This window comes from Sinocyclocheilus grahami, unplaced genomic scaffold (assembly GCF_001515645.1).
Source record: "Sinocyclocheilus grahami isolate Dianchi unplaced genomic scaffold, SAMN03320097.WGS_v1.1 scaffold37.1, whole genome shotgun sequence".
Classification (NCBI taxonomy): Eukaryota; Metazoa; Chordata; class Actinopteri; order Cypriniformes; family Cyprinidae; genus Sinocyclocheilus; species Sinocyclocheilus grahami.
Window position 1 is genome coordinate 1,210,431 of NW_015505216.1, and position 22,997 is coordinate 1,233,427.

General features: G+C 42.2%; 1 protein-coding gene across 1 annotated transcript in view; it reads right to left on the reverse strand.

The window, feature by feature from the left end:
• The window catches only part of LOC107581752 (protein PTHB1-like), a 131,868-nt gene that overhangs the window by 76,162 nt on the left and 32,709 nt on the right, over positions 1–22,997 (reverse strand). The window contains exons 6-7 of the mRNA XM_016267403.1: positions 17,210–17,435; positions 13,446–13,565 (exon numbers count right to left, since the gene is read on the reverse strand). Of these exons, the coding sequence (XP_016122889.1) occupies positions 13,446–13,565; positions 17,210–17,435 (346 nt within the window). The remainder of the gene's footprint in view (positions 1–13,445; positions 13,566–17,209; positions 17,436–22,997) is intronic.

Below are 22,997 nucleotides of genomic sequence, written 5' to 3' on the forward strand. Positions count from 1 at the left end.
TTTCTTACTGTACAGTATGGTGATTAGATTCACTCCTTTGGACTACCACCTAATATTTGAGAACAAGAGTACAGAATGACGTGTCAATGCTGAATCGCGGGTAGATGTCTTGGCAAAGAATTATCGTAGAGTCAGACATGAAAAATTGACAAATAGCACACTATGCTTTGTCTGTCTTCTTGAGGTCACATCATATAATCTTTCAAGGTATTATCTTAAAGAATTAAAAACAAAATCATACAGTTAGCTGTGCACTTACAAACGCGAAACAACTAAACATTGGTCAGAGATGTTACACCTATCATAACTTGTTAAATTGAAATCTCGCCATCCTCTGTTGGTGGTCTGTCACTCTCACTGATTAAGGATGAAAGAGCATTCTTCAATTAAACATGGGACTCAAGGTGTTTAGGATTATTTGAAAATTACAGGCAGCTATGTTGGAACAAAAAATCTGCAGGATAGTGGCTGTTCAGTGATATGGTTTGACATCCTTGAATTACACAATTGCCAGAGGCTATATGAAAAGAGCCATTAACTCAGCTGGGAGTTCTGTCAGTATGGGTGGCGACCCCTAGGCTCACTCAGACTGTTGACTGCTGGCAAGAAGTCCTTTCACTCTGGAGTTTGTTATGGACAAAAACGTCTCAGGTTACATATGTAACCATGGCTCTCTGAGTAGGGAACGAGACACTGCATCCTCTAGGGGTCGCTATGGGGAACGCCTCGACGTGACCCGTGTCTGAAGCATACATTCAAAACAACAACAACACGTTGGCCGATGACAGCCTATGACGTCACTACCGGTGTGACCACAGTATAAAGAGGCGCTGGGAGAAAACGTCATCCGCTTCTTCGTCTGAAGCTTGCGTCCGAAGCATGGCAAGGAAACTAGAGGACGCAGTGTCTCGTTCCCTACTCAGGGAACCATGGTTACATACGTAACCTGAGACATTCCCTTTCAAGGGAACTTCGAACTGCGTCATCTAGGGGTCGCTATGGGGAACGGTATACCCACGCCACCATGCTGAGGGGCATGCATGCCAAAACCACAGGCGAGCATTAAGTACCAACTTTACAAAGCTTCAATTGAGTTGCCCCTGGGAAGGTTAGACGGCCGTCAGTGACATTATCCCCTACGGCCAAAGGCCTAAGCTACATACCCCATAAACTAACCTGTTAGGGCCAGGACTCCTGGGCCCAGGGTAGAGCTCAAAGGCTTGGAATCAGGAAGAGATTCCTTTAAGGGGATACGACCAAGCGCCTAGAATCGTAACTAGGTCTTGGCCTGTCACCCAGGGGGTTATCGCTTGCTCTGCATGAGCTTGCTGAAGGAACTGTCTCAACAGACCCCTAGTAGCAATACCCTGTTAAAGTAGGTATCACTGAGGATACATAGGTAGAGTGGTGCCCAAGGTGGAACCGGGGCCTGACCGACTCAAAGAAAGGGCACGAAGCCGCAGTGCTTAACCGCTACCATACAGGATTTTTAGAAAGAACGCAAAATCCTCGATGTGCGAACTTACCACAGCGTGGATTTTAGGAAGTGCACAGGGACTTCGCGTGCGCACTTACCAAAACATGGATTTTAAATACCGTTGCTAAGGGGCCAGTACCGTTGCTACTGTTTACCAGACAGATCTAGAGACCTTATGTGACCGTGAAAACTCTCCACGTGAGAGGAGAACTCCGAATTCAGAAAAAGGGGTAGCGTGCTCATAGGCAAACCCTCTGAATGAGGGGAGCACTGCTAAGGTCCACCACGAGAACAGCCCACGGAGTGGGGAATTCAACTCTTCTGAAGGGAAGGGAACTCGAATGCTGGGAAGGAAGCAGCATGCTCATAAATAACCCTCTACAGTGAGGGGAGCGATGCTGACTAGATTAAAGGCATTGTAACCCCAATCCAGTATCGTGCTCTGTACATGATAGAGAGCATGGGTCCTGCTTTAACCAAACCTGCAGAACCTGGAAACAACAGGGCCCAAACATGCATTTTTTTTCTTCTCACCCTGCTCAGAAATGTATCAACAGATATACATTAGTTGAGTGGAGCCCAAGGCGAGTACCGGGGCCTAAGCCAACTCAGAGAAAGGGAACGAGGCTGACAGCACGTAACCCTTACCATACAGGGGGTCGCTATGGGGAACGGTATACCCACGCCACCATGCTGAGGGGCATGCATGCCAAAACCACAGGCGAGCATTAAGTACCAACTTTACAAAGCTTCAATTGAGTTGCCCCTGGGAAGGTTAGACGGCCGTCAGTGACATTATCCCCTATGGCCAAAGGCCTAAGCTACATACCCCATAAACTAACCTGTTAGGGCCAGGACTCCTGGGCCCAGGGTAGAGCTCAAAGGCTTGGAATCAGGAAGAGATTCCTTTAAGGGGATACGACCAAGCGCCTAGAATCGTAACTAGGTCTTGGCCTGTCACCCAGGGGGTTATCGCTTGCTCTGCATGAGCTTGCTGAAGGAACTGTCTCAACAGACCCCTAGTAGCAATACCCTGTTAAAGTAGGTATCACTGAGGATACATAGGTAGAGTGGTGCCCAAGGTGGAACCGGGGCCTGACCGACTCAAAGAAAGGGCACGAAGCCGCAGTGCTTAACCGCTACCATACAGGATTTTTAGAAAGAACGCAAAATCCTCGATGTGCGAACTTACCACAGCGTGGATTTTAGGAAGTGCACAGGGACTTCGCGTGCGCACTTACCAAAACATGGATTTTAAATACCGTTGCTAAGGGGCCAGTACCGTTGCTACTGTTTACCAGACAGATCTAGAGACCTTATGTGACCGTGAAAACTCTCCACGTGAGAGGAGAACTCCGAATTCAGAAAAAGGGGTAGCGTGCTCATAGGCAAACCCTCTGAATGAGGGGAGCACTGCTAAGGTCCACCACGAGAACAGCCCACGGAGTGGGGAATTCAACTCTTCTGAAGGGAAGGGAACTCGAATGCTGGGAAGGAAGCAGCATGCTCATAAATAACTCTCTACAGTGAGGGGAGCGATGCTGACTAGATTAAAGGCATTGTAACCCCAATCCAGTATCGTGCTCTGTACCTGATAGAGAGCATGGGTCCTGCTTTAACCAAACCTGCAGAACCTGGAAACAACAGGGCCCAAACATGCATTTTTTTTCTTCTCACCCTGCTCAGAAATGTATCAACAGATATACATTAGTTGAGTGGAGCCCAAGGCGAGTACCGGGGCCTAAGCCAACTCAGAGAAAGGGAACGAGGCTGACAGCACGTAACCCTTACCATACAGGATTTTAGAAAGTGCACAGAAGCTTAGCGTATGCACTTACCATAGCATGGATTTAAAAAGATTCCGAATCATCTGCTCACAGATGCCCAGAAGTCCTCAGACACTCAATCGGGAGTGGCAGGCTCAAAGACAACCCTCTGAGGTGAGGTGAGCACTGCCTGGCTTGACCCGAATAGAGGCAGCTTATCAGGGAAGCAGCAAGCGGCCCAACTACCTGATGTCACTGCCACGGAGCTCAAGAGCGGAGGGTTCAACCCCTAGCGAAGAGAGAGAGGAACCCAGCTCGACCGAAGTGCCAATAGCCCAGGGTAGAGGACCTAACTCTCAAGCCAAGAGGCTGAGGGGCATGCATGCCAAAACCACAGGCGAGCATTAAGTACCAACTTTACAAAGCTTCAATTGAGTTGCCCCTGGGAAGGTTAGACGGCCGTCAGTGACATTATCCCCTATGGCCAAAGGCCTAAGCTACATACCCCATAAACTAACCTGTTAGGGCCAGGACTCCTGGGCCCAGGGTAGAGCTCAAAGGCTTGGAATCAGGAAGAGATTCCTTTAAGGGGATACGACCAAGCGCCTAGAATCGTAACTAGGTCTTGGCCTGTCACCCAGGGGGTTATCGCTTGCTCTGCATGAGCTTGCTGAAGGAACTGTCTCAACAGACCCCTAGTAGCAATACCCTGTTAAAGTAGGTATCACTGAGGATACATAGGTAGAGTGGTGCCCAAGGTGGAACCGGGGCCTGACCGACTCAAAGAAAGGGCACGAAGCCACAGTGCTTAACCGCTACCATACAGGATTTTTAGAAAGAACGCAAAATCCTCGATGTGCGAACTTACCACAGCGTGGATTTTAGGAAGTGCACAGGGACTTCGCGTGCGCACTTACCAAAACATGGATTTTAAATACCGTTGCTAAGGGGCCAGTACCGTTGCTACTGTTTACCAGACAGATCTAGAGACCTTATGTGACCGTGAAAACTCTCCACGTGAGAGGAGAACTCCGAATTCAGAAAAAGGGGTAGCGTGCTCATAGGCAAACCCTCTGAATGAGGGGAGCACTGCTAAGGTCCACCACGAGAACAGCCCACGGAGTGGGGAATTCAACTCTTCTGAAGGGAAGGGAACTCGAATGCTGGGAAGGAAGCAGCATGCTCATAAATAACCCTCTACAGTGAGGGGAGCGATGCTGACTAGATTAAAGGCATTGTAACCCCAATCCAGTATCGTGCTCTGTACATGATAGAGAGCATGGGTCCTGCTTTAACCAAACCTGCAGAACCTGGAAACAACAGGGCCCAAACATGCATTTTTTTTCTTCTCACCCTGCTCAGAAATGTATCAACAGATATACATTAGTTGAGTGGAGCCCAAGGCGAGTACCGGGGCCTAAGCCAACTCAGAGAAAGGGAACGAGGCTGACAGCACGTAACCCTTACCATACAGGATTTTAGAAAGTGCACAGAAGCTTAGCGTATGCACTTACCATAGCATGGATTTAAAAAGATTCCGAATCATCTGCTCACAGATGCCCAGAAGTCCTCAGACACTCAATCGGGAGTGGCAGGCTCAAAGACAACCCTCTGAGGTGAGGTGAGCACTGCCTGGCTTGACCCGAATAGAGGCAGCTTATCAGGGAAGCAGCAAGTGGCCCAACTACCTGATGTCACTGCCACGGAGCTCAAGAGCGGAGGGTTCAACCCCTAGCGAAGAGAGAGAGGAACCCAGCTCGACCGAAGTGCCAATAGCCCAGGGTAGAGGACCTAACTCTCAAGCCAAGAGGAGGACTCACCCAGTCTACCCAGGACCGGCGAGCTCAAAGGGACTCTCCCGCAGAGAGGGTGGAAAGCTGTTTCTCCTCAGAGCCAGAGCACTCAGGAAGGGTTTCCGCAGCATACACTCCGGAGAGCTCACCAGAAGGAAGGACCCGCAGATCCCAGAATTGCGGTGCTGTACTGGGGACCTGATGACCAAGAAGCCTCCCACAGAAGCCTAACGACTTGGCCACATGATCCAGGAAGCATGAAGTCGGAAATAGGGCTATCATCCAGTCTGGATCCAGTATCGACAAGTGAGGTCATCACCATAAAAGTCGATAGCCAAGGTTCTGGGTCCAGCAGAGTGGGTGCTCACCGAGGACCTACCCTAGATAGGATAGAAACACACAGGTCCTGGAAACACTGCAAAGAAGGCTAGCAGAAGGATTCACACAACCACCAGTGATTTACACTTATTTAAAATGGATCATACTCACCCACCATGGTTCCCGCGCATGAGCTCCATTCAAGAAGCGAAGCCCGAAGAAGCCTCGAGTCCGGACCATCAGTAAGGTGGTTACTATGTAAGACACAAAACCAACCAAAACATCACAGATCCAGCATAAGGGACTGCAGTGCAGGCGCAGGAGGTTCCTACCTGACCTTGGTCAGGTGAAGTTGATGGTGGTTATAAGGGAATTTAGGAAGGGAAAGATGAGGGCAGATGTTAAACCCCCCAAGGGAGGTGAGTAGATGTTTAGGTCTTACTCTGGTCCAGACAAGAGCGTTTAGAACGGCTCATCTGGAACACCTCCTTCAGGTCTTTGCCTACCTCCCTTTGACCTGCACTTCCTCCTAGCCCCACCCGCAGGTGGGGGAGGGGCACGAGTCGCGACACTAGCCTTCTTTACTCGTCTGTGATCCTCAGACCGAGACGGGCCAGGACCCCTGCATTGTTCGGGCTCAGACCTGGTCCATCGTGGAATGAAAGTTTTGAAGGCCATTGAGCACGCCTTCGCCTCCCTAAACTTCTCGACCACCATCTCGACGGAGGTACCAAAAAGTTTGGAAGGCAAAACCGGAGCATTGAGGAGAAAGCCCTTCTCTTTCTACCCGATATCTACCAGGTTCACCCACAGATGTCTCTTCGTTACTACCATGGCCACCATAGATCTGCCCATAGCAGAGGCAGCCTGCTTAGTAGCACGAAGAGCAAGATCCGTGGTGCGGCGCAGCTCAGCTACTTCGTCAGGGGAAAGGCCCTCCCCTTTATCCAGGTCTTTCAGCAGATCAGCCTGGTACGCCTGAACCATCGCCATCGTGTGCAATGAAGCGACAGCCTGACCTGCTGCTGCGTATGCCCTGCCATTTAAGCAAGATGTATCCTGAAGGGGCTTAGATGGCAAGGAGGGAGCCTTGAGAGAGGATGTCTCACCTACAGAGAGATAGCTAGCCAGCACATCTTCTATAGGGGGCATCCTCTCATAGCCGCTTTCGCGCATCCCCTCGATGTTGGCATAACTTGTATGCTGGAACCTATGGATGCGGGAGGAAACCGGCCTCTTCCATTCCTTCTCGATCTCTGTATGGAGATCAGGAAGAAAAGGAAGGCTCACTTGAGCTGGGAGGCTATGGTCAGAAACGTCGAGATGACCTTGCGGCGCCATCTTCCTGGCCTGCTTCCACGGCAAGTCAAGCCTCGCCGTGGCGCATTCCATAACCTCCAAAAGCTCATCATACGCAGGGCAGCATTAGTTGAGTGGAGCCCAAGGCGAGTCCCGGGACCTAAGCCAACTCAGAGAAAGGGAACGAGGCTGACAGCACGTAACCCTTACCATACAGGATTTTAGAAAGTGCACAGAAGCTTAGCGTATGCACTTACCATAGCATGGATTTAAAAAGATTCCGAATCATCTGCTCACAGATGCCCAGAAGTCCTCAGACACTCAATCGGGAGTGGCAGGCTCAAAGACAACCCTCTGAGGTGAGGTGAGCACTGCCTGGCTTGACCCGAATAGAGGCAGCTTATCAGGGAAGCAGCAAGTGGCCCAACTACCTGATGTCACTGCCACGGAGCTCAAGAGCGGAGGGTTCAACCCCTAGCGAAGAGAGAGAGGAACCCAGCTCGACCGAAGTGCCAATAGCCCAGGGTAGAGGACCTAACTCTCAAGCCAAGAGGAGGACTCACCCAGTCTACCCAGGACCGGCGAGCTCAAAGGGACTCTCCCGCAGAGAGGGTGGAAAGCTGTTTCTCCTCAGAGCCAGAGCACTCAGGAAGGGTTTCCGCAGCATACACTCCGGAGAGCTCACCAGAAGGAAGGACCCGCAGATCCCAGAATTGCGGTGCTGTACTGGGGACCTGATGACCAAGAAGCCTCCCACAGAAGCCTAACGACTTGGCCACATGATCCAGGAAGCATGAAGTCGGAAATAGGGCTATCATCCAGTCTGGATCCAGTATCGACAAGTGAGGTCATCACCATAAAAGTCGATAGCCAAGGTTCTGGGTCCAGCAGAGTGGGTGCTCACCGAGGACCTACCCTAGACAAGGATAGAAACACACAGGTCCTGGAAACACTGCAAAGAAGGCTAGCAGAAGGATTCACACAACCACCAGTGATTTACACTTATTTAAAATGGATCATACTCACCCACCATGGTTCCCGCGCATGAGCTCCATTCAAGAAGCGAAGCCCGAAGAAGCCTCGAGTCCGGACCATCAGTAAGGTGGTTACTATGTAAGACACAAAACCAACCAAAACATCACAGATCCAGCATAAGGGACTGCAGTGCAGGCGCAGGAGGTTCCTACCTGACCTTGGTCAGGTGAAGTTGATGGTGGTTATAAGGGAATTTAGGAAGGGAAAGATGAGGGCAGATGTTAAACCCCCCAAGGGAGGTGAGTAGATGTTTAGGTCTTACTCTGGTCCAGACAAGAGCGTTTAGAACGGCTCATCTGGAACACCTCCTTCAGGTCTTTGCCTACCTCCCTTTGACCTGCACTTCCTCCTAGCCCCACCCGCAGGTGGGGGAGGGGCACGAGTCGCGACACTAGCCTTCTTTACTCGTCTGTGATCCTCAGACCGAGACGGGCCAGGACCCCTGCATTGTTCGGGCTCAGACCTGGTCCATCGTGGAATGAAAGTTTTGAAGGCCATTGAGCACGCCTTCGCCTCCCTAAACTTCTCGACCACCATCTCGACGGAGGTACCAAAAAGTTTGGAAGGCAAAACCGGAGCATTGAGGAGAAAGCCCTTCTCTTTCTACCCGATATCTACCAGGTTCACCCACAGATGTCTCTTCGTTACTACCATGGCCACCATAGATCTGCCCATAGCAGAGGCAGCCTGCTTAGTAGCACGAAGAGCAAGATCCGTGGTGCGGCGCAGCTCAGCTACTTCGTCAGGGGAAAGGCCCTCCCCTTTATCCAGGTCTTTCAGCAGATCAGCCTGGTACGCCTGAACCATCGCCATCGTGTGCAATGAAGCGACAGCCTGACCTGCTGCTGCGTATGCCCTGCCATTTAAGCAAGATGTATCCTGAAGGGGCTTAGATGGCAAGGAGGGAGCCTTGAGAGAGGATGTCTCACCTACAGAGAGATAGCTAGCCAGCACATCTTCTATAGGGGGCATCCTCTCATAGCCGCTTTCGCGCATCCCCTCGATGTTGGCATAACTTGTATGCTGGAACCTATGGATGCGGGAGGAAACCGGCCTCTTCCATTCCTTCTCGATCTCTGTATGGAGATCAGGAAGAAAAGGAAGGCTCACTTGAGCTGGGAGGCTATGGTCAGAAACGTCGAGACGACCTTGCGGCGCCATCTTCCTGGCCTGCTTCCACGGCAAGTCAAGCCTCGCCGTGGCGCATTCCATAACCTCCAAAAGCTCATCATACGCAGGGCAGGAGGATTGGGAGGGCTCAGTCTCAACTTCTTCGCCCCCCTCAGACATCTCCTGCTCTTCCTAGGCAGAACCCAGCAGAGCACTGGCCGCTGGATGAGATGATGTTAGGGAAATCACATCATCATCATCCAGCGGCTCACCCTCGTCCGTGGCCGACGAGTGTGAGAGGGAAAGCCCCTCTTTGAACTCATCGGCCAGATTCGTCTGCGACCCCACGAACTCATTCTCCTCTGTGCCTCAGCAGCGGCGGGTCCTGAACCACGGGGAGCAGACAGCTGTCCCTCTTTCCTCGAAAAGAGAGAAGACGAGAGTGGAGCTTTTTCATTGAAAAAACGCTCGCAGTGGACGCAGATTGCCCCCTCAAGGACATCACGTGCATGCTCTTCACCCAAACAAATTACGCAAAGATCATGTGTGTCATCAGGTGTCAGATAACGTGGACACGGATCCACACACCTCTTAAACTTCTTGCTAGTGCTTGCTATAATAGCACTAGCATTTATAGCTTGAAGACAAAGAAAATGACTTTTTTTCTTTTGATTTGTCCATATTTTATTACTTTTTTCTCCATAACATATTGTTCCTGATAAAATTTTTTAAAGTAATTTACATTGCTTGTTAAGAATTATTATAACGTTTCAACTTTAGACTGGACTATTTAACCAGCAAGCCATTTTTATTTTAGTTTGTTGCCTTTTCAGTAAAAAAAAAAAAATAGAAAGCAAAAGAAAACATAAAAAATGGCTACATTGCAAAATGCAACAAATACAGTCTTAAAGGTTAATTTTCATCCCTTGAAATAATACAACTGTCAGTGTTTATTTATAGTTGGAAGGCTGCATTTTATTTAATGAAGCTACATTTAGGATAAACAATTGGTCATTGAGTCAATTGGATGCATAGTATGTAAGAATTACAATAATTACTATAATTACAATACATTTTAAGTTTGTACAAAAAAAGCGAGGTATGCTGTATTATCTGTTATTGCAATCATAAAACTTCAAAAATATTGGAGGGCCCCAGTGCGGTTGCCTCGCCTGTATTGCCGGCAGTTAAGCCACTCCTAGAATTACATGGATCCGAATTTAGGGTGTTTAATAGCCAACCATCCATGTTTATAAATATATAGTGTTACTCCAGAGTCTAGTTGGTGATCTGATGTGCGATACACAGACGACATGTGACTTTGAATTTGTATTAAAAGAGATGAAAGGCACATGAAAGAGTGGCTTCTGTTTCAATTAACATCAGAGACTATGTTTGAATCCTTTCAACTGTATCAGATATCCTTCCTCACTGTTCCTGTTTGATGGCTCCCTCTGTCTAAATATTTCTATGTTGTTAGGGGAAATGGTACATGTTGAATACCTCAGACAGAGGAGAGCTGGCGACTGAGGTACATGTCTGAGCAGATCTGCCTCTTCAAAGACAAAAGCAACAACCAACTAATGAGCATTCAGAGTTTCTCCAATATTTGAGGTGCACTACTGAGGATCTACTGTTATCAGTGCTCATGAAATGGAAATCTAGACATATTAAATATCTGGGAAATAGGTAACAGCAACTGTAGTAACTAAAATTAACAACACAGGCTCATCAGAAAAATGCGCCTGTGATGTAATTTCTGCAAAATGTTATTACCATGCTTATTGCATTATGTGACACTTTCAAAGTGAAATGTGTGGGATAAAAACTCATTTGCTAAAGAAACCACACCATGCTAGTCTTTGATCTCTTCTATTCTTGATTCCTTACTAGTGTTTCACAGGCAGTACACCTGAGCAGTCCATATTGCAAGTCCAACGCTATACCAGGTGAGCTACTGAGCAAGTTTACTTCTTCAGAAAAGCCACACATTTGGAACAGGTTATGCTGGTTTTGCAAAAGTCCAAATGTATTAAGTTTATAAATCATGCACTATGGTGAAAGTGTTTTGGGGTCATAACACAGTATCGTGCAAGGAAAAGCACAAAAATATTATTAATCGATAATCATAATTTGTTGGAAAAGGAATGTAAGTTCATTCTGTTTTACTGTCACTGTAAAAGTTAATAAGAGTTTTACTGCCGCTAGTGTTCATATAGATCTGTTTTTGGAGTTCTGCAGAAATTAGGTTGAGGCAATTTTTCCTATTTCTGAATAAAATAGGACCATAAAACCCATACTGAATAGTTCTGAATAAGACTTTTGATTAATCAGTCTTGTCTAGAATATTTACTTCAAAATGACGTGAAAAACATCCTGCTTACTCATTCACAGAAAACAATATATTGATTTAACTTTTGTAAGACATTTTTTGTGTTAGAAAGGCAGGGAGTGACAATGGCCATGAATATTTAGTGATTCACACCTGAGAGACAAAGGGCCCTCCCCTAATGGCCCATCAGTGTGACTGTGACCGTGAGGCAGGTAAGAAAGATTGTGAGAAGACTAAAATAATGGGGGGTTTGATTATTTGTATTTTATTTACAACACAGTAAAATAAAAATATACATAATAAAGGTCAAAGACACACACTATTGATCACACTGATCTAAACACAGAGACGGGAACAGACTTTTTTTGTCATTCCTGAAAACAGATTTTGTTCAACACGTGAAACAAGTAAACCATACCTGATATTTCCAGTGTTTGCTGCTTCTTTCCATGGATTCAAGAGAAACAAAAACCATCATCAGTAGTCAAGGAGCTTGTTTTACCATATTTGTGTAGAATTTCAGTGTAGTTGAACATCTGATATTGGTACAGCGCTCTCAGAGGAAAACAGTTTGAAAGTCAGCAGGATTCATCTGTGGTGCAGGAATCAGATCACTAAAGAACAAACAACTAAAACAAAACAAAAAAACATGTGAGCATGTTGATATCAGGAGCATCTGTAATATATATATATATATATATATATATATATATATATATATATATATATATATATCGTATTGTTGTATTATATAGAGCATAAAAACATCCTCGCATTGTACGAAATTTAGATACAATGAAAGTTGCCTATTATATTTCAAAATGTTTCACTCGATTTCAAACATTTTAGTCTGGAATTATAGTTTGGGAAAAACCCCAACTAGTAAATGTGTTCAAGTTTATGTCACAATAACACAATAACAACTAATGCAAATAATAAAACATGACTTACTCGTCAGAAATGATCTCCTCCGCTGCTCAAGCTGCGCGTTGTGTCGCGTTCTTCTTCTGAGGTAAATTCTGGCTCATTCCTCTCAGCGCGTCTCTTCCAGAAACAAAAAGTATTCGAGATGAACTTGATGAATCTTCAGACTTTGTTTACGGAGGTCATGTGGGCGTTTGCATGTTTGCGCGTCTCACGTGGATGATTACCGTATGAATAGCGTGTGCTGCGCGTGGGCGTGATCACATTACAGATAATGAGCTCAGATGGGAAAAACTGGACCTTGCGTTGGTTTCATACAGATTCCTTTATCACAGAATATTTGTTTTCGACATGACTTACTTCATTTAAAAGTAGACACTTCAAGCTTTCTATAGATATATCTTTCATGTCTGTGTCAAATATTTGCTGAGTTTCAGTTCATTTTTGTGATGTGTTTCAGAAAGATTTTCACGGAGACTGAGAAGACAGAAAGCGCACCCTGTTTGTTGTCTTTATTTTACAAAAGCACAAAGTTTTGTTGTTATTGTGAGTGTACACAAATAAAAGTAGACACTTAACAGTTTCGAATGATGTATAACACTTATATGTGTGACCAAAAGTATTTTTAGTGTCTTTAGCACTGATCAGAAAAAAAGCGAGCTGGTCGCGCCGGCGCGACCGTCAACCCCAGGGGGTTAATGAAGGTGATGTTACACTAAAAATCTATTCATACAGAAATCCACATAATTCCAAAAGTTTTCTCATATTCATTAATTTCCTGTCGGACATGTTGAACACAGGTTCTTTGGGACCCTGATGGGGTTAAACATCTTAGTAAAGCTCATCAGCAATTTAAACAGTTCAAAGCAATTACACAGAACTAGTCAATAATTACTACCCATTTCAGACATTGCAACACTAATGAGATTTTTTTTAAGCTTACCAGAGGATATGTAGCCTATATGTTTTGAATGATGTTTCTTTTTTTTCTTTCATTTTTACATAAATTGGAGTTTCATCACTTAGAAACTGGATTTAGGCAATTTGGTCATTTAGAATGTAAAGCTTTTTTGAGTGTTTATTGTTCTTCTCTGTGTGTACATTTCACAATTCTTCAGCTCATTAACAATGCCTGTGGTTCTGGATTAAACAAATAAAAGCAGGTGCTGCAGACCTGCTTAAACATCTATATATGAACACAAACTTACATATCACAGAACTTGACTCTGATTTACTTGTTCACATTCTACTCTTCACAACTACTTGGTTATCTTCTTGGTAAAGATTTTCTATCAATCTGCAGTATACAATGTCACATTTATTTTTCCAACTTTGTTAAATCAGTGCAACAGTGAGGCTTTCTGAGGTGTTGGGACAGCCACATGTTTTACCTGACTTGCTCTTGATTCTCTTGGATGGCTGTTTCTTTTTAATGTACTTGGCGGAGTCTTGCTGCAGTGGTGGTTCCTCCTCCTGCTCAACTATCGGTTCAGGGATGGACTCACAACCAACTGCAGAACAACATAAAAATATTCATCATTAATTATAAATTACTGGTTAGCATTACTCTGTACTCCACTTAACACTGTAAAGTCTTCAGTATCCTGTTGGATGCATGAATTTTAAAATATCAGCATAAACAAAACTTTGTTGACAAACTTCTACACATGCCCTTTGATTGATAGTTCAGACTTTTTAGTAAGTAAAAGTTTAGTATAATTCTAAAACTGTCCACCTTTAGGTTGTGGTACATGTGTGTTTTTGCTCTAAAATCTAAAAGATTTTTTATAATAGGGTTTTTGAAATCTGAGAATAAAATACTATACATCAAGCTTTTGAGGAACGTTTAATGTACATCTCTCAATCATCATGGTATTGCATTGCATTATAAACATTGCCCCAACAATGAAAATTCAGAGCTCTGATCATAAAAATATCATCTTTCTAAGACATTTTACTGCGAGATATAGAGTAACAACTGATATTTATATGCATTTAATGCAAGTAGTCTACTATACGGTTATAAAAATGTCATTGCTTTACAATACAGAATTGGACTTTCATCTTACTTTTGGTCATATAAATAACAACATCTTCACCAAATTGTTTATTTTGCTCAGTTTGGACTTCTGAATAAAGTATGAATAAAGTATGAGCCCCATATTCTCACTATATCACTATACCATATATCAAATATGATAAAAAAACATAAAACACATATGCACTTTAAAAACTATATTTTGTTGTTTCAATAAATGGTTTATTAAAAAAAAAAAAGGAGAGGGGGGGGAGAAGATTTTTTTGGAGTATTATTTTATAAGTCAGGCTTTACAGGGTTACATTCTTTTCATTGAGCAGTAATGTGAATTATACCTTGTGTAATAGAAAAGCCATACTGACATATTTAAAATTTCTCCAAACTGCTGGCAGATCAGAGTGCACCTGCTGGACTCCATCAGATGGATTTGACACTCAGTGCTGAGGATCAGCCAGAATTAGGAGTTTTGAAGGGGACTGATGAATCAGCCTCTTACGTCTCTCGGGCCAGCCTCTTACCCACAATCCTTTTGGAGTTTGTTTCCTCTTTTTTACACCACATACCCCAAATAGACAAATCGGGTGAGACTGCTTACTTTCCTGAGAAAAGCTTATCATAATCCTCCTCTAATATTTACACAGACCTCAACAGGCTGTTCATTTAGGAGCAATATTTCAGATCAGAGACGCAGGTCTCATAACACAGGTATTTGTGTAGATGTACGGCAGCCTTACAGCAGGAGGGTTTGTCTGTGATCGGCACTTACCTGTAACAACTAAACACGTAGAATGCTTTCAAATGTTGCAAAAACAAAACCGGATACAAGCAACTCAATAGTGTCTGGTCTCAGCTTGTAACTAACTGTGGCTCCCTTTATTGTTTTAGTTCATGAGAGAAGCAAGAAACAGAAAAGGTAGAATTGTTTTAGCTAAAAGATTCACTTTAAAAAAGCCTATTCTCTCCTCTCATTTGTGCCACTGGGTTTTATATTTGAGAATGGAGTCCTGTTTAGGGACTTTTAGGGGCAATTATAAATTAGTTTGTCATTGAATAGTTCTTGTGATGACATTTCCTCCAGAAATAGTCAGGAAATTGTAGTGAGTGTTGAAAGCCGGTAAAACCATGTTTATGTGCTATGTTCCACACCACTCAGCAGTTCTGCACCATGAGTTTGAGGCTCCTATCAACAACTAAGTTGTTGTTTCTTCTAGATATTTCCACTCCACAGTTGGTCACTGAAGCACAGAAATCTGTTGAAATCATCGGATGAATTGCAGTAAATATAAGTCAATATGAGTTTTTAGTCCTACTGCCAAGGTTTTTATTTACAGAAAGTTTAGCGATGGATGATGTGTCTGGAATATTTTAATCAACTAATTAGAGGAGATGCCCATTTAATACTGAATATAGTATTTTAAGCATTACAATGAATAGGTTTATTACAACACTTTTTAAAATGCATTCATTTAGCTTACATATGATGATTATTACTCCATGGACTACTTGCACAACTACTTCCGCTTTCTAGTACATCTCGGGAGTTTCCAGTCAGCGTTTAGCACACCTACACAAAGACAGTTTCTCATGAGAATGCAGATTATTACCAAGTTTTACCAAAAAAAATAAAAAATTCTCTGCATTAACATGAATTATCCTCAACCTGCTGAAATGTTCCTATAAATATGCTTTCTGAATAATAAATATATTTCCCCAATAACCTGCCGCGGTCCAGCGATTGTCTTCTCATTAACAGTATTTTTCTCTTACTGATCATATTTCATATCTGTTGAATTTACAGTTTTAAATGAATTTGACTGATAAACACCCTTCTGAAAATTAACCATGGTTTTACTATAGTAAAAGTGTAGTAACCATGTTGCGGACACTGTGCGCTCAGACATCCTGCCATCTGAGGGGAGGATAATATCTACACACCCAGTGTCCAAACACCAGAGAGAGAGAGAGAGAGACAGTCCGAGACTTCAGGGAGGACAGGCATCTGATAACAGAGCCCATCGAGTTAATCATTCACACATTCCACAGGGATCTCTGCCGTTTTATGTGTCCTATAAAGTAAAGCTCTAATCTTTCTATCCTAGTTGCCCCTGCACGTTACTACAATAGCATTAGTGTAACATGTGAATGTACTCTGAGTCTTCTACTTAGTTTACTACCAAAATGAAAGACAAAACAAGATTTTACAAGTTTTTCATTGCACTGGTCAAGTTTGAGATTGATTGATTGATTGATTGATTGATTGATTGCATAGAATGTGTTCTTTCAGGCTAATGGAAAGAGAACATCCAGAATACACATTCAATTATTATTTTAATACACATTATCTATTTGTGTCTGTAGATTTCAATCTTTAAAGGCAGTTTCCTCAAAATGATTTTTTTCTCATGCACTAAAACAGAAATCTCCACTTCAGGACCTGGCTTTATTTAATCTTCAGATTTCTGTTTTGGACATTTTTAATTAGATAATGTGAATGTAGATTCTTTTAGCTGCACAAACGTACACAAGTGCATTCACACAATCTGTATGCACATAAAAAATGTGAGCACTTGCATTCAAAAAAGTAGGCTATTTCAAACATGCAGCAGATTTTTTAATGAACTGTCAAAAACACATAAAAATGGGTAAACGTGTTAATAATCACCATAAATTTTTTTTTTAAAAACAACACGTTGAACATTTTAAATAAATCTAGCATGTTAAAAGCTCATTCTGACAGCTCTGTTGATAATACAAATGTAATTCATCCTACAAGATGAAAACAGATGTTCCTATCTGGAGCTGTAGACCCATTACAATCTGTACTGCTGCAACATAGGAAGTAGGCCTATTATTAATACCTATGGTATGGCAAAGTTGCAAAGCTTTAAAGTGGTCTTAAATATAGAACTATGGCTGTTACATAGTGGGAACTAGTCTTTTATCTCTGCGTGCATCGTATATGGAGTACCCCAAGGTTCTATATTGGGCTCCAAATAATGCCATTAGCTCCTGCCCTACTCGTTTTAAACATATTGGCTTAAGTTTTACAATGAAGACCATTCAAGCCAAAAATGACTCCTCTATGCATGAAAGCTTCCAAACTAAGATATTTCTGACCTGGCATCATGATGGTTGTAGGGACATTGGCTTCTGAGGAGAGAGAGAGACGGCCACCCTTGCCCAAGCGGTCACAGAGCAGCGTGATGTGTTTCTTCAGGCGTGACGTGTCTTTTGGGATGGTTAGCAGCCCGGTGCTCAAGCTGATGGCCTGATCTTTGGGGCTGCGTGACAGACACGTTTTTAAGAGGTGGGAGACGGCTGCATCAACACTCTCCTCCCAGCCCTAAAAAACATATAAAACATGAGCCTTTCAAATAAAAGAATTCATCAATTGAAAAGGAATAAACAAGGTCCTGTTGGAGAGTTTTGTGTTGTGGTTGATGTGAAGTGTGAAGTTTATGATTTTCACACTTTCACACTAGTACAAAGCAACAAGAAATGTTTAAAAAATCTCTCAAACTTTATGAGTAGATCTTAAATGCCTCTTAATTCATTTTTATTCATTTATATTTACCTAAGTCTATTGTCTTATTTTTAATACTTTCTCATTCTTTGTTTGCAATCATCTAATGTTTTTATTCAATGAGCCACAGACACTCCACTTAATTTTTCTAGCCACATCTAAAACTTGATCTACATACAAACAAGCCATAAACTTTTAAGTGGAATTTCTGTGTGAGTACATGTTTTTTTAGCATGGGTTGTGAAGTAGGTTTTGCCACATGCCTCATGAATAGAAAGTTACTCCCTGTGAACAGAGATTTTTTTTATATGTGTGGGGGTGTCTTTAAGTCTGGCCTGCAGCATCTCCAGCCCACCCTTTTGCCGTCAGGCAGGCTAGAGAGGCTCTGAGAGATAGGCCGGGGTGTTGACAGGCAGGTGGAGTGTGGGAAGACTGTGTCGCCATACAGACAGCCCTTAATGAGATCTAATAGCAGGTAATCAGCCTTGTTACGCTGATGACAGGGACGAGCCCTTTATCGACTACAGAAGATAAAGGAGAATCAGAGAGACAGAAAGAGGAAGACATTGATAAATCAGATAAAAGTCTCCAATGGAGCAAATTAGCGGATTACACAAGCCTGAGTAATAAAAGACGCTCAAGACACATGACTGCTGTGTGTTTTGGCATACTGAATCACACTCTCTATGAATTATCTACAGAGAGTTCAGAGATCCGAATATTATTAACAGTCCTGAGTAACAAACCCTCTCTAGATAAAAGAAAATTACCATGTGTGAATGTATGGCTGAGGATCCAACAGACAATGACTAAATTATCACATTTTCTGAGTGTTGCTTGACGGTACAGTATACAGGGATGCTGTGGATGTCAGGGCATTGCTATGTGGTTGCTAAAATGTTCTGGGTGGTTGCTAAGGCATTGGTAGGTGGTTGCTATGTGCAGTGGCGTAGCTTTCTCATAAAAAGTGGTGGGGACAGTGGTGCATTGGTTGCTTGGGCTGATTCAAGCAATATTTTGCATGTAGGGTGACCTCATCAGCCCCCCTGCGGGGGCTGAACACAAACCGCGTGCTTCACAAAACACAACACACGTGGACAGAAGAGCGCACGGCCGAGCGAACTCGAGACCGCACGCTCCCACAACAGACAGAACATGGAGCGCGAGTGTCCGGACCCCGACACGAAACCGAAACTCAAGACATGACTGCCGGGATCTGAACACCACGCTCCAACATGAAACAGTACACGCAGACGAGAGCGCACGGCTCGAGCACACTCGAAGCCGCACGCTCACATGAAAACAATGACATGACGCGAGTGTCAGGGCTCTGTCACAAAACTATGAATTACACAAGACCGAAGTGACAGAACCCTGACAACCAGACTAAGGCAACCAGGTCTTAAATTGGATGGAACTCCAATATACTGTTTGATGTCCGAATGAGATTGTTAGTGTGTCTTCTAAGTTAAGTGTGCATTGTTGATAACTATTTAGATGAAAATATATTATTTGCAGGCAGAATGTGATTTCTGCAATTTAGAACATAATTCAAAGCAGAATTTTCACAAGCAATCATTACTGTCATTACATTAAAATGCAGCACATCATGGAACAAATATACCAAAAGCAGTACATTAACTACTTATAACTGAATTTACAGCTTAAATTCATGTAATTTTTTTTACCTTCAGGATAATGATTTCATGTTATTTGTGTGATAAACTAAATTCATGAGAGTAGCATATAGGGCTGCACAATTTAGGGGAAAACCTTAATACTTTCATTAAAATTGTGACTGCAATTTAAAATGTTAAATAAATAAATAATACATTGCAAATAATACTAATAATTATTACTATTATTTTTAAATAGAAATATAAAAAATAGAAACTAAAACAAAATAAAAATTTAGCAATTATAATATTACACTGTAAAATAAAAAAATAAATATAGCTGCAAGTAGCGATTACCGGTATTCAAATGCTTCAAGGCTTTTAAGCACATACAAAAAAATACATACTACTTATGGCGCTTTTCCACTGCGTGGTACGACTCGGTTCGGCACGGCTCAGTACGGCACGGCACGGCTCGGCTCAGCTCAGTTTGTGTTTCCACTGCAGTTTAGTATCGCTTTAGAGTGGGTGGGATTATTCACATGTCATTAGTTGCGCCACCTCTATCGCCGCGACTCCTGAAAAACTTTTTCATTCTGTGTCGCCCCATCAAGCTCTCGCTGGATCCGCTCCTCTGCTATCAACGAGAGGAACGTCTGTACTTCCTCAACAGACAACGAAACAGACAATTTTTGGTTGTTAAAAAAGGTGGGCTCATTCAAAAAAGTTGCGTTCGATGCTTCGCTGGCTGTGCTGATTTAAATCTAGCAGTTCAGTGACGCAGGTAGTGACGATTCTCTCTGGCAAATCCGTGATCAGCAGAGTTTACACCTCACGTTTTGGTAACGGTACGGTTCACTTGGAACCTCAACCGAGGTGGTACTAAAAAAAGTACCATGTACCAAATACTGTACCCAGTGGAAAACCCCCCAAAAGTTAAACGTACGAGCCCTACCGTGCCGTACCATGCAGTGGAAAAACGCAGTTTATTGCATCAAAATTTGTTAATACTTAAAATTAAAAAATAATTTAACAATAATATAACTTATTGCAACAATACATAACTACAATAACTTTGCATAGTGCTCTTATTAAAGTTTATAGCATGATTTGTGAAAATTTTAATATACTGAATTACATGGCATAGACTTCTTCGTGGCTAGTTTTTGCGTAGTTCATTTCATTCTGTAACCTACTTGTTCTACAGATCTGTGTTTACTGGTGTTAAATGCTACTGTTTTTGACAGCGTTGATAAAGTTTATGACAGATAATATCATGATAATTTTTGCGTTTCCCTTACCGAATGTCGTATCTTGTCAGCAAAAACCTGTCCATGGGCTTTTTTGATTGCTTTCAGTTTAAGTGCCGGTGCAGTGTTGCCAGATATTGATACTAAAACAAACAAAAAACTAAAAATAAATAAAAAATAAACCGAAATTATTTCCAATCTTTTACAAATATAGTAAGATAAAGATATCGCTGACTCTAAACTGCAACTTCCTACTTTATTAACTTTCTACAGTGTTAAATTAAGAGGAAAACACAAGTCCAAAAACGCTTATAATAGCTGGATCAGTCTGCACCCGCGCCCTCACTCACAACTCTCTCAAGCCTCGTTCACTCCGCCAGCGTATCGCAGCAAATCCAGCGATCATTTTCATACAGGGACACTAAACATTCTTGCAAACTGTCTAAACTGAATTATACATGTCATGCAGGCATTCATATGAGGAGTTTAACAGCAAATTAGTAATTCAAAGAACACATTTTATTTTTGAACATGAAAAATTTACAGAGGTCCGGACCTCGGTGGCCTCATAGCTGGTTACGGGCTTACTTAACAAGTGTGTAACCACCTACACATCAATGATTAAAAAGAGCATTTTTGGCAATTCAAAATAATTTGTGATAGAAATATGATAGGGTTTTTTTACAGACTAACAGATGCAGTTATAGCTATTTTTTATGTTTGGCCTATTATAGCACCACACAGTGGCCAAACTCCACGATTATTGTCATGTGACCTCATATTGAGGTCTGACATACGCACATCGAGTTTGGTGTAAATATCTCATTCTGTTAAAAAGTTATAGCTATTTTAGGAAAAGTGGCCCCACCTGTTTCGAACATTTTGGCATCTCTTTGTGGCAGTGAGTCAAATGCAAATTATTATTTTTTTTGGATAATTATCAATATTCACTCTCCAGAGATTTTTCCTGCATTGATTGGGTGAAAAAACTAGTTTGAAAAAGTAGGTTTTTTAAAAAATTAAAAATAGCCGAAATCCACAAATCCACGTGTTTTGTTTTCATCTTGAGCGAAGGCCATTCCCATGATATGAGACACTTAAGTCTGCAACAAGTGGTTTAGGAGTTATAATCGATTTCATACTTTTGGTCGCTGTAGTGCCCCCATCAGGCTGATCTGGGCGAGCCTTGGTGACGTTGTAGATGGGGTAGGTACTACCATCCCTCCAAGTTTCAGGTCTCGACGCCTTACAGTTTGGTCTGCCTGATCACTTTTAGGTCAGAATAGTGATCTTTGAAAATCTTAACTATTACAATAGGGTTTCAGCACTACACGTTTGAACCTCTAATTATTAAATGTTTAAGAAATGTTTAAGAAAAAATACTTTACTTTACAACTGTAAAGAAAATGTTTCACTCTGAAACATGAAGCACACACCCATATATACATACATATATATGTATATATACACATTAGGGGTGTAACGGTACACATATTAGTATCGAAATTTTTTGGTACGGGTCTTTCGGTTTGGTACACATGTGTACTGAACAAATACAGCGTTGTTTTTAAGCACCGCATGAGTGGATCTTCATTGAAAACTTCCAGTTTCATATATTGTTACTTTTGATAAGAAATAAAGTCTCATCTTTCAAATTATGTCTTTTTTTTTCAGAAAAATTCAAACAATAAATGCTGTTTTGATGTGTCGTGACATTGCTGTATAAACGCTGCCGTCTAATCATCTCTTCCTCTTTACTACTAGTTCTAACGCAAAATAAACATGAATGAACCGCAGAAAGACGGCAATAAAACAGCTTCTAAACAAAATGTCACGTAGCATTTAATTTACCTCAGGCAGGTCATCAGTGTCCACAGCTCATTAGTGCGCTATTAATGAAGTCTAGAGAGGAGCATTTTGCTAAATATTAGACTATATAATCATTACATTTTACTTCACCTGTTAGTGATGTCTTAATGTTTAAATAAATCTTTTATGAAAAAGTTATGATAGCCACTGTGTAAATGATTATATTTCAACAACAAATTTATTTTTTTAGAAATGAATTTACTGAATTAGAAGTTAATTTAAAAACGGCATTATATGGAATTTACATGTTTTGCATAAATTTTTTAAGATGAGTGTTGATTATTATATTTAAAAAAGAGAAATTTTTTCAATAAACCACTATTTAATAAAAAAAAAAATTATTTTATGTTTAGTAAACAATTTTATGTTTAGTTGTCCCCTTGCTGTACCGAACCCGTACCGAACCGTGACGTCAAAACCGAGGTACGTATCGAACCATCAAGTTTGTGTACCAAATTTACAGAATTTAACGGTATCGAAACCATTTGTAGACACTATAACAATGTCTATCCCCTCTGCCCCAAATTAACTTTCTATTTCAAGCAGCTCTAATATACCGGAGGTAGATAGATAGATAAACTGCTAAATTCAAACCTGCTTTCACACTTTGGCTGGCACTGTCTTTTCAACACTTTTTTTTTTTTTTT